Genomic DNA, 12,513 nt, shown 5'->3' with positions numbered 1-12,513 from the left:
GTTCTCCAGGGGAACCGATCTCTGTCGTCTGGAGATCAACTGTAATTCCGGGTGATCTCCAGGCCCCACCTGGAGGTTGGCAACCCTACTCCCGTACAGTGCCATGCTGCCCCTATTTAGTCCCCTTTTGCCTTTCTGGTATTTCTCCCCCGCCCCCATGCTGCCTTGGGACTTAGAGGCTGGTTTTGCTGTTCACAGGAAACTGGATCTTCTGTCCATTTCCCCCACCCCCCACCCCCGTGGATGAGATCAGGTCGGAGTCGACAGGACGGACCCCCCCACTTCCCTTTTCCGCTTGGGTTTGGGAGCCATGCAGTCTCCGAAGAAAGGCCTGGTCTGCAACTTGAACCACGTCCACCTGCAGCACGTCTCCTTGGGCCTCCACCTCTCCCGCCACCCGGCGCTTCAAGGAGATTCCAACGCTACGACCCCGAGGCGGCAGACAGACTGCCAGGACTGCCGCAGCCAAGGCGGCGGAGGCCCCGAGCTGGTGGACGCCAATTCTAACAACGCATCGACACCGTGCCGATGTTGCGATTCTCACCCGCTCCGGTCAGACATTAAGCTGGGCCTGCCGGTCCAGGCGGTTTTGCCCAATCGCCCCATTGTGAAGAACGAGGGAGGGGAGGAGGACGAAGAGGAGGCAGGGACCCCTTCAGATGCGGCCTCCTCCTCCGTAAGCAGCTGCTCGGATCTCAGCCTCGATGATACCCCCGTCTCGGTGTACTACAAGGAGTTCCTCGCTGAGGAGGCCCCGAGTCCTGATCAGCAGCCCAACATTGTCCCGCTGGAGGACTCCCACAGTGCCGTCCCCCCTGCTGGTTGTGACGACAGAGGTTCGAATCTCAACATCCGACTTGGCGAGCGTCCGGCGTCCCATGTCCAGGACAGCCCCGATAGTCTTGGCAGCAGCAGTTCCCTGGGGTCGCCATCTGCTTCTCCCTGCACGGAAAGCCCCGTCGAATCACCCCCTACTGTGGTCCACAGTGTTCGCTCGATAGTTCCGCCCCCCATTCGACCTTGCAGGGCACCCCCAGCCGTGCCGGCCCCCCACATTGGCACCCAGCTAGATTCTAACTGTAATGCCCTCCCTGTTCAGCCAACCAAGTCTGAAAATCTCTCTGCGCTCCCCTCGGGGCAACTGGACGTCAACTTGAACCGGGCCGCTCCGCCGAGGCCTAGTTGTACCAGGGGTCCTCCTCCACCCATTCCCCCCAGAACCAAGAGGGGGCTGCAGGGGTTGAAGCGATGCGAAGTAGGGAAGCCGACTGCGGCAGTGACCCCGCCGTCCCTTCCGGAATTGCAGCCAGGCCACGGCGACCAGCAGAGTGAGAACGGCAGGAAGAATGTCACCTCTTTCCACGAGTTAGCGCAAAAACGGAAGAAGGTTCCGGCCGGGCCACCCTTTCCGCAGACGAGGAAGGACCAAAGCGACTGGCTGATCATCTTTTCTCCCGACACGGAGCTGCCCCCCTGTAACGAACTCACTTGTGGCAGCGTGCCAAGCCAGGAGACGACTGGCCCCCCAACCTCGCCAGACGAGCCGGCTAACCCTGCCGGCTGCGGGCAGAGAGAGGTGACCACATTCAAAGAACTGCGTCACCGCAAGCAGAAGACCCAGCCGGCCACCAAGGTCAGCGCCCCACCGCCTCAGCTGGTGGATTCAGCCAAGGGCGTCCCCGACGGGAATGGTCCCCAGGAGGTTGACTGGCAGCTACCACCGAACGGGCATTTCTGGGCGCCCAAAGAAACCCAGCCCCGGAGAAAAAAGTCTCGTCCGGGGCTGCAGCCCATTGTGGAGCGGGGCTGCGAAGAAGACGAAGGGATGGAGCAGCAGGTGCCCCGTAGAGGTTTCGAGGATACGGCCCGTTGGAGGGACCCTCGGACGCCGGGGAAAGCAGAGAAAGGAGATCGGTGCCAAGTGGAGGGTAAGACTTAGCTCCCCAACCTAGTTAACACCACTCAGGCTTGACCAGTGGTGGGTGGGCCTTGAACTGGGCAGAAGGGTGGGTGGCAATGTTCCCTCTAAGCTGTAGAGTCCTGTGAGCAAAAATTCTACTTTGTGAGCTACCAGCATTAAAGTTGTGAGCAGGTGATTTGGCTACTGCATACATTAGTGTGTTCTGGAGCCCTCCTTCCTGAGCGGAGACAAAAATGTGTGAGCCAGAGGCTAAAAAACTGTGAGCTAGCTCACACTAACTCAGCTTAGGGGGAACACTGGTGGGTGGCAGAGTGGTAGAGACACCCCGTTCCATTATTGTTTCCCCCTGTGGTTTTTGGGCCTTGGGCAGTGCTTGCACAAACTTTTCTCCAGGGCCTGGCCCACTGCCATATTAAATGCGGACAATCCCAACAGGAGAGTGGATGAGATAGCGGGAATTTCTGCCCAGGCACTTCCTGGAGAATTGTGCCCTTGTGGGCCAGATCTCTCATACGTCCCATCCTTCCATCCTCTAACGGCATCCCTAATCATCTTCATCACCTTGCCTTATTGCATAGTAAGGTTGCCGATATTTTTATTGTCACCCGCTTCTGTGCTTTTTAGCACAGGCTTTACCTGCAGCTGTCAGTCGGCGGACAATGTTGACCGCTGCAAAAAAAAAGAGCCTCACGTGCTCATTTCTGCATATCCTGCTCAAAGCAGAAGAGCAAACCAGGCTGGTCCCCCCCGCCCCCCCCCCCCCCCCCCGCCGCCCCCGGTCAGATGGCAACGCTGTCAGGTAGGATCGCCTTTTCCTTCTCCCCCTTTCTCGATAGGATCTGCATCTTGGGAAGTCAGCGATGTTCGGGGAGAGCGACTGGATTGTCTGTTGGGTTAGGGCTCAAGAACGGGCGAGGGCTGCCGTGGAACTAAACAGCCGCTGTTTGTGTGCCGAGACTGGAGCAGATTCTGTGCTGTATAATGGCTGACGTCATTTACATAGCGGGGGAGGCTTTCGTGCAGACAACAGGGCACCTGAGGACGCTTTCCGGGATCTGTAGGGTTGCCTACAACCGGGAGAGGGGAAATGACCTGCTCTTTTAAAAGAGGCCTATTTCCACAGTTTCTGTTTGTTGGAAGTGAAGGACTTTGCGCTTTCTCTTAGCCTCAGACTTCAGAGGGGGGGGGGAGGCTGTAGAGAGTCAGAGAGATAAGTAGGCTAGGACACTAAAATCCTTTCCTCCTGCTGTGATGCTGGCCCTGGGAGATTGCTGCTCTCAGGGAAACTTCCACCCAGTCTGGACCAATGCTTCCTCTAAGCTGTGCAGTCTTGTGAGCAGTGTTCCCTCTAAGCTGAGTTAGTGTGAGCTAGCTCACAATTTTTTAGCCTCCAGCTCACACACTTTTGCCTTGGCTCAGGAAGGAGGGCTCCATAGCTAACTGATTTATGCAGTAGCCAAATCACTGGCTCACAACTTTAAAGCCAGTAACTCACAAAGCAGAATTTGTGCTCACAAGACTCCACAGCTTAGAGGGAACATTGTGTGAGCAGAAGTTCTACTCTTTGAGCTCCTGGCATTGAAGTTGTGAGCGAGCGATTGGGCTACTGCATTAATTCGTTTGCTCTGGAGCCATCCTTCCTGAGCGAAGACAAAAATGTGGGAGCCAGGGGCTAAAAAAACTGTGAGCTAGCTCACACTAACTCAGCTTAGAGGGAACACTGATCTGGACACCTTCTCTATAGACTGTGCTAGCCTTCTCCATCTTGGCACCATGAGAGCAGGACATGCTTTCTTCATCTGTATCCATCCTAGCTAGTTAGACTAGATTAGAATCCTGTCTCTACTCTATCCTGTCTAGAATGAAGTTGCTTACAATAAAGGACTCAAATTAGTTTTGCAAAGATACTCCGTGTGTAACTTTCGTTTCTTGTCAGCACACACCAACCAGATTGCCATGTTATGTGCCTTGAGCACTCTGCTAACCCAAATAATCCTTCACTGTTAAAGGGGCAAAACTCCCTCTCCAGGTTGTTGGCAACCCCTATGATTGAGGGATCGTGGGGCGTATCTGTTGCACCCCCAAGGAGACCAGCCCCACTGGAGGGATTCAGAAACTCTCCAAACAAAATGGCTGGTTACAAGAGCCAGTGTGGTGGAGTAGTTAAGAGTGTCAGACTTGTGTCTGGGAGACCCAGGTTCGAATTCCCACCCATGCCATGGAAGTTCGCTGAGTGAGCTTGGGCTAGTCACACTCTCTCAGCCTGACCTACTGAGGGGTGACATGATTGAGGTTTATAAGATTATGCCTGGGATAGAGCAGGTAGAGAAAGAGGTACTTTTCTCCCTTTCTCACAAGACAAGAACTCGTGGGCACTCTACGAAATTGCTGAGCAGTCGGGTTAGAACAGATAAAAGGAAGTACTTCTTCACCCAAAGAGTGATTAACACATGGAATTCACTGCCACAGGAGGTGGTGGCGGCTACAAGCATGGACGGCTTCAAGAGGGAATTAGATAGGCATATGGAGCAGAGGTCCATCAGTGGCTATTAGCCACAAGGTATAGATAGGGGCTCTGGGGCAAGTGATGCTCTGTCTTCTTGGTGCTTGGGGGGGGGGGTCAACAGTGGGAGGGCTTCTAATGTCCTTGCCCCACTGGTGGATCTCCTGATGGCACCTGGTATCTTTGGCCACTGTGTGATACAGAGTGTTGGACTGGATGGGCCTTTGGCCTGATCCAACATTGGCGTCTCTTATGTTCTTATGTTCCTTACAGGGTTGTTGTGAGGAGAAAATGGAGGTGAGGAGAATGATGTAAGCCTCTTTGGGCCCCCACTGGAGGGAAAGGCAGGGTGCAAACGAACTTAGTGTTTTAAAATTATAAATCCAAATTAGAACTCTTTCCTGATTTTAGACCATGAATCATAGAGTTTTAATTGATCAATTAAATCTGCATATATTGCATTGGAATAAGCCACAGTTCTGAAGAACGGTATCCTTTCTTTGATTTGTGTCACGCCATCTGAGAAGAGGCACCCCCCCTGTGTTTTAGAAAAGGGAGGATGCCTCCTTGAAACTGGGACTAGAAGAGGGATTCCCCCTAAAGAAGAGAATGCCTCTTCTAAATGCCTCTAGGAATAATGTTTAAGATCACACACCATACTAAGCAATCCACTTTCAGTGTACTTTTTTACTGTGTGAACTGGCAAAATCCAGCTGGAAAGTGGACTGAAAGTGGATTGTTGAGTGTGCATGATCGCGGCCTTAATCATAGAATCATAGAATGTTAGAGTTGGAAGGGACCTTGCAGGTCATCTAGTCCAATCCCCTGCACTCTGCAGGAGCATAGCCGTAAGATAGCCCTACATACCTACAACTAGTGTTCCCTCTAAGCTGAGTTAGTGTGAGCTAGCTCACATTTTTTTAGCCTGCAGCTCATACATTTTTGTCTCCGCTCAGGAAGGATGGCTCCACAGCAAACTAATTTATGCAGCAGCGAAATCACTTGCTTACAACTTTAATGCCAGGAGCTCACAAAGTAGAATTTTTGCTCACAAGACTCCACAGCTTAGAGGGAACATTGCCTACAACATACCCGAAAGATGGCCATCCAGCCTCCGCTTGAAAACGTCCAGCGAAGGAGCACCCACTACCTCCCGAGGCAGTCCGTTCCACTGCTCAACCACCCTTATAGCTAGGAAGTTTCTCCTGATATTTAGCCGGTCTCGACTCCCTTGTAATTTCCACCCACTAGATCTAGTCTTGCAGTCCAGAGCAAGAGAGAATAGATCGGCTCCATCTTCTACATGACAGCCCTTCAAATACTTGAAGACTGCAATCACGTCCCCTCTAAGCCTTCTCTTTCCCATCGCATCTCATTGCATCGAAATCCAGTAAAAAACAATTCAAGAATATCTATAGCAGCCAGAAAGGGTGAAAGGCAGGATGTAATTAAAAGAAAAAGAAAAAAAAGACAAACGCAAATATTGGCTTGCCCAAAAGCCTGGGGCGTAAATGTTCACCTACTGCAAAGAAAATTTTGCAGTGGGCGAACCGCTGGGGGCGTGAGAGTTCCAGAGCAGGAAAGGCACCACAAAAAAGTCCCTGTGTTAGGGGCCTGTCACATGAATCTGCCTCATATTGAGACCCTTGGTCCAGCAAGGTTCGTATTGTCTACTCAGGCGGGCAGCAGCTCTCCGGGGTCTCAGGCAGAAGTCTTTCCCGTAACCTAATGCCAGATCCTTTAAACTGGAGATGCCGGGGATTGAACCTGGGACTATCTGCCCGCCAAGCAGATGCTCTACCACTGAGCCACTGGCCCTTCCTTAAGACCGTGGAGAACCACCATCAGTAGAATAACACTAAGCTAAGATAGGACAAATGGTCTCACAATACAAGAACCTGTGGGCATGCAATGAAATTAATGAGCAGTAGGCTTAGAATAGATAAAAGCAGGGGTCATTTCCTGCAGGAGCGCACAGGAGCGGAGCTCTGGCAGTAAAGAGCCCAGGGGGCGGGCACATGCAACAAGCCCCACCCCCTGCTCCCAGCAGCCCTCAGTCAGAGCAAGAAGCAGCCAGGTAAGTTGCAGAGCTCCCCCCAGGCCCCCCGGTCCAAAACAGTCCACTGGCACCTTTAAGACCAATTTTTATTCAGGTGCAAGCTCTCCCTCCTCTGTGAGGGCAGATCTGTGTGTCCCCCCCCCCCCCCCCAAAAGGCAACCTACCAAAAAAACCCTGGTGGCCCCCCCCCCCCCCGCAAATAGCTAGCTATCCAAAACAGTCCAGTGGAGCCTGAGCGGTGGGTGTTGCCTTCTGACACACTTCCTGAAATATCAGGGGGGGTAGCATATGCAAATAAGTTATGCTAATAAGTTATCTTAATGAGCGCCTGCACCTCTTTCTCTACGAAATGACCCCTGGATAAAAGGAAGTACTTCCTCAAGTCAAAGAGTCATTAACACAGAGAATTCACTGTCACAGGAAGTGGTGGCGGCTACAAGCATAGACAGCCTTTTTTTGGAATTTTGTGTGTGTGCGTATGTGCTTGCGAGCCTGGAAGTCACGGTGACTTCTGGCGACCCCTAGTGGGGCTAGAACATTTCAGAGAGGTGGCTTTGATATTACCTGCCTCTGCGTCCCGGCCCTGGTATTCCTTGGAGGTCGCTCTTCCAAGTACTTGCCAGGGCCAGCCCTGTTTGGCTCCTGAGATCTGATGAGGTCGGGCTTGCCTGAGTGCAGCTTTAAGAGAGGATTGGGTAACTCTTTTTGTAGCAGGAACTCCTTTGCATATCAGGCGACACTCCCCCTAATGTAGCCAATCCTCCAAGAGCTTACAGTAGCCCCTGTAAGAAGAGCTCTGTAAACTCTGGGAGGATTGGCTACATTAGGGCTGTGTCGCCTAATATGCAAAGAAGCTCCTGCTACAAAAAGAGCCCTAGACTATGGAGAAGAGGTCCATCCGTGGCTGTTAGCCACAAGGTACAGATGGAACACTCTGTCTGGGGCCACCAGTGAGGCTCTGTATTCTTGGTGTTTGTGGGGGGCAACAGTGGGAGGGGCTTCTGGAGTTCTGGCCCCACTGGCGGACCTCCTGATGCCACCTGGATTTTGGCCACTGTCATGCGACACAGAGTGTTGGACTGGATGGGCCACTGGCCCGATCCAACATTGGCTTCTTATGTATAATTTGGAATAAGGCAACTTGGAGACGGCCCATGACTCAGCGGCAGATCATCTAGGATTGCCAACCTGCAGACGGGGCCTGGAGATCCCCCGGAAATACCAGTGATTTACAGACGATGGCGTTCAGTCCCCCTGGAGAAAGTGGCTGCTTTGGAGGGTGGACTCTGTGGCGTTGCGCCCCACTGAGTTCCATCCCTTCCCCAAACCCCAGCCTCCTCAGGCTCCACCCCCATCTCCAGGAATTTCCCACCCTGGAGTTGGCAACTCTAAGCCTTATTATTCCTTTACTGAGTCTTATACCGCCCCCCTCCTCCCGGGCTCAAGGCGCCTTTGCTTCTCCAGTCCCTGGCACCTCCCGTTCCGGAATTCCAAAGATTTCCCCTGCCGTATGGCTGCGAGAGTTGGACTGTAAGGAAGGCCGAGCGCCGAAGAATAGATTCTTTTGAACTATGGTGCTGGAGAAGACTCTTGAGAGTCCCTTGGACTGCAAGAAGATCAAATCAGTCAATCCTAAAAGAAATCAACCCTGACTGTTCCCTGGAAGGCCAGATAATGAAACTGAAGCTCAAATACTTTGGCCACCCAATGAGAAGGGAGCACTCACTGGAGAAGACCCTGATGCTGGGAAAGATTGAAGGTCAAAGAAGACGGGGACGGCAAAGGATGAGATGGTTGGACAGTGTTATCGAGGCAACGCACATGAAGTTGAGCCAACTTCAGAGGACGGCGGAAGACAGGAAGGCCTGGTGGGATCTGGTCCATGGGGTCGCGAAGAGTCGGACTCGACTGTGCGACTGAACAACAACAGAGAGCTGCTGGTAGTCAGGGACACTAGGAGTGCCAGCGCTCGCTTGGGAAATCCCTGGAGATTTTGCAGGTGGAGACGGGAGGGAGGGACCTCAGCAGGGGGTGGCCAAACTTGCTTAACATAAGAGCCACATGGAATAAACGTCAGATGTCTGAGAGCCTCAAGACATGGACAGATATGACATGTTTTTATTGAAAAATATATGCAGATTTGCTCTTCATTAACATTAAATGAGACGGCCAAAAATAAAAACAAAAGGGGTAAAAACAGATATAACTTTAAATGTGTTATGTATGCGGACCGCCCCCAGGCGTCCGCGGCTAGAGTCGGAGCTTAGCTCCTTTAAACAATAGGAACCTAGGATCCTAGTTCCCCCCAGCATTAACCAATAGCAGCTTTCGCGGGAAATTAAAACCCTCCAACGGGACTGTGGGTGTGCTGGGTGGGTGTGTATATAGTTGGCCTTGCAGGGCCGTTTTTCAGTTCCAGTGGTAAGTACAGTAAACCTGTGCAAACGCATGTCATTGTCCGAGTCCTCCATGCGGCGAACCCAGTACTTTTCAAAATGCATCCTCCAAGCCCCACTCACCCACCCCCTGCTGGCTGGCTTGGCTTGGCTTGGCTCGGAGAAGGGATTTAAAGAGAGAAATGCCTTCTCCCAAGCTGGATGCGGGGAGGGGGAGGCTTTGAGAATACATTTACAAATATGACGTGTTTTTATTTGAAAATATGCAGATTTGCTTTTCATTAACATTAAATGAGACGGCCAGAAATAAAAACAAAAGGGGTAAGAATGGATATAACTTTAAATGTGTCCTCCAAGCCCCACCCACCCATTCCCTTGCCGGGTGGCTTGGCTTGGAGAAGGGATTTAAAGAGACAAATGCCTTCTCCCAAGCCGGGGGGGGGGGGCTTTGAGAATGCATTTAAAGTTAAAGTTGCTTTCTTTCTCTGCCCCCCCCAAGCCTACCCAGGGAGGGGAACACTGGCTGCGAAAGGGACGACCGATTGGGGAGGCATGCCTCCCCTTCGCTTCCCAAGCCACCCTGCCGGGAGCCGCACAATATGTGTGAAAGAGCCGCATGTGGCTCCCGAGCCACAGTTTGGCCTCCCCTGGTAATGCTCCCTCTAAGCCGTGGAGTCTTGTGAGCAAAGATTCTACTTGGTGAGCTACTGGCATTAAAGTTGTGAGCAAGCGATTGGGCTCCTGCATAAACTTAGCTTGCTCTGGAGCCATCCTTCCTGAGCTAAGACAAAAGCCGGGGGCTAAAAAACCGGTGAGCTCATTCACACGAACTCAGCTTAGAGGGAACACTGTCTAGGACCATAGAGTCCACCCTCCGAAGCAGCCATTTTCTCCAGGGGAACTGATCTCTGCAGTCTGGAGATCAGTTGTAAAAGCAGGTCTCTAGGTCCCACCTGGAGATTGGCAACCCTACGAGGGCACATAATTGACTTCTGCCTCTTTCGAGCCCTTAACAGGCACCTTGACTCACAACCTGGAAGAAAAGGGGGGAGGGATTTGCCCTGATTGGTTAACTTGGTTGCCAATCAGAGCGGTAATGTTTTCCCCCCTCTCCTGCGGTCTTCCTTCCCGCCGCTGTGTGTGGTTTATACAAGGAAGCAGGAAGTGGAGAACCAATTTCTCTTTTTGCCTTGGCGTGCCCTCCCCTGCTTCTTTTCTGCAAGGAGACTGGATCTGCATGCACCCCTCCGCCCACCTCCCTTTTAGGGGGCGGCTACTTCTGGGGCTTCAAGCAGCTGTCATTCCTGGCTTAGGAACCAGAGACGTGTTTTAGGTAACGGAACTTCAGCCGCTGGTAAGAGTGACTTCTAGGGGGTTTCTTGCCCTCTTGGAACACTTGGGGAGATTTTTAGATAGACTTCGACTTCGGCTTCGGTCTGCTCCCCTGACCTGCTGTCTAGGTCTCCAGGGAGATCTGGTGCAGTAAAAGGGATCTCTGAGGGTGGGAAGTGCTGTCAAGGCACAGCCGATTTACGGCAAAAAAAAACAACCCCAGGGATTTCAAGGCAAGAGGCCAACAGAGGTAGTTTGCCATCGCCTGCCTCTGTGTAGAAACCCTGGACCGATGCTCCCTCTAAGCTGTGGAGTGTCTTGTGAGCAAAAATTCTACTCTGTGCACTACTGGCATTCAAGTGGTGAGCGAGCGATTTGGCCGCTGCGTCAATCAGTTTTCTCTGGAGCCCTCCTTCCGGAGCGAAGAAGAAAAAATCTGTGAGCTGGAGGCTAAAAAACGGTGAGCTAGCTCACACTCACTCAGCTTAGAGGGAACACGGCCCTGGACTTCCTTGGCGGTCTCCTGTCTGAGCAGCAACCAGGACTGACCCTGCTGAGCTTCTGAGATATGATGAGAACCGGCTCTCCGGGGCCATCCAGGTCGAGCCCAAAGCGGGTTTTAGGGGTTTCCTCCCCAGGCACACATTAATGCGCTCAGGGGATGTCTTCAGCCAAGCCCCACTTCCTCCCAGTGAGACCAGGGATTTTAATCCAACAGGGAAAGCTCGCGTGACAGCGGACAGGGACACTTCTGCTTTTGCGGGAAACGGAATAAAAGGTACACTGTCTAATGGGTCCCCACCCAGGTACAGCCCTGAATTTGAAGAGGAGAGAGAGCAAACAGTGCCGGCTTCCGCGCTTCTGACTCACCTGCCCAGGTGAATAAGCAGCTGCCAACTGCTAAGATCAGCTGCCTGCAGGCACGCTCTCTGACTACCTGTTACAGAGGAGAGGGGAGGCGGGTTCAGTGCCACTGCACAGTGGTGGGCAGGCCCGTAGCCAGGATTCTGTGGCTTGTGGGGCAATTTTTTCCCCTGGTGGGGCTGAAGTTCTCACAGTGCAGAAAGAAAAGCTGCCAATAGAAAGCTGGTACCAGAATAGATCTCTAAACTGCAAGCTGTCAACCACTTGAGATGACAGTTCTCAGCTGCTGCAAGTTAATCACCTCTGCCAGCCTAAGCAACAATCCTGATGACAAGCAGGCAGGTGGGGGTGATGACTTCTAGAGTCAAGAAAGCGAACACTTAGGCAGAAAAAAAACTCTCTTCAAGGAGATCAGATTCTTGACCCAGAGTTAGAAGGGAGCCTAGAGGTCACCTACTCCAACCCCCTTGCTCAGTCTGGGAGTTAGCCAACCACAGCACCCCACTCTGTGTAAAGGAGCGCACACCTTTAATAAAACGTTTTTAAATGACTGAAAAATTCTTGTGGGGCTGTGCCTTTAAGAGAGGGGGCGGAGCCTCCAGAAGCCCCACTGTAGCTATGGGCCTGGTGGTGGGGGTCCTGGGATCTGCCCGGGAGTGCTGACTTCTGACCCTTAAGGCAGAGCTGTGACCCAGGAGGCCTATTATTGGCAAGATTATTGAGTGTTTTATAAATACGGAGTATGAATCAGTGCCAGCTCCCATGGTTAAGAGTGTCAGACTAGTATCAGGTTCGAATCCCCGCCTGAGCCATAGAAGCCTGCTGGGTGACCTTGGGCTAGTCACACACTCTCAGCCTAACCTACCTCGCAGGGTTGTTGTGAGGATAAAACGGAGGAGAGGAGAATGACGTCAGCCCCTTTGGGTCCCCATTAGGGAGAAAGGCGGGGTGTAAATGAATTTTTAAATCCTTAAGATAAGGGGAGCTCAAGGCACTCATCCTTTGAAGAGCCGGCCAGGAGACGGGATATCACCCTCCTTTGAGAAGCAGCACCTGGCAAAATTCTCCCTCGTGCACCACTCTTAAAGACAGCCGCCCTCTTTCCCGCTTGGCCTCCCCCATGACCAGAGCAGGTCTGCCCTCCACTCTCATCACAAGGTTTGGGGTTAGTTTTAATCCAGGGCTCACCTCGAGAGCCCACCCGCCGTGCCAGGTGCTCGAACCCCGGGGTGTACAGAGAGATGATAAAAAGGGAAGGAGAGCCTCTGAGCGAGTGCAGAGCGTCCCAGCAGGCCGTCCTCCGTGTTTGATGGCAAAACCTCGCCCTGAAGGCCGGGCCGTGATTTTGCGTGTCTCCAGTTCATGGTCTCTGTGTTTCGTTTTCCGTCGTCTGCTGTGAATTAACATTCTCTTTTCATCTTCTTTCCTTCTCCCCCCC

General features: G+C 52.5%; 1 protein-coding gene across 1 annotated transcript in view; it reads left to right on the top strand.

Annotated features, from left to right (window-relative positions):
- Positions 1-310: 310 nt before the first annotated feature.
- Positions 311-12,513, top strand: part of RUSC1 (RUN and SH3 domain containing 1) — a 36,376-nt gene continuing 24,173 nt past the window's right edge. The window contains exon 1 of the mRNA XM_015422054.1: positions 311-1,928. Within this exon, the coding sequence (XP_015277540.1) occupies positions 311-1,928 (1,618 nt within the window). The remainder of the gene's footprint in view (positions 1,929-12,513) is intronic.

Source organism: Gekko japonicus, unplaced genomic scaffold (assembly GCF_001447785.1).
Source record: "Gekko japonicus isolate JY-2015 unplaced genomic scaffold, Gekko_japonicus_V1.1 scaffold1009, whole genome shotgun sequence".
NCBI lineage: Eukaryota > Metazoa > Chordata > Lepidosauria > Squamata > Gekkonidae > Gekko > Gekko japonicus.
The sequence above is the reverse complement of the archived record's forward strand: the minus strand, read 5'-3'. Positions and strand labels throughout refer to the sequence as shown.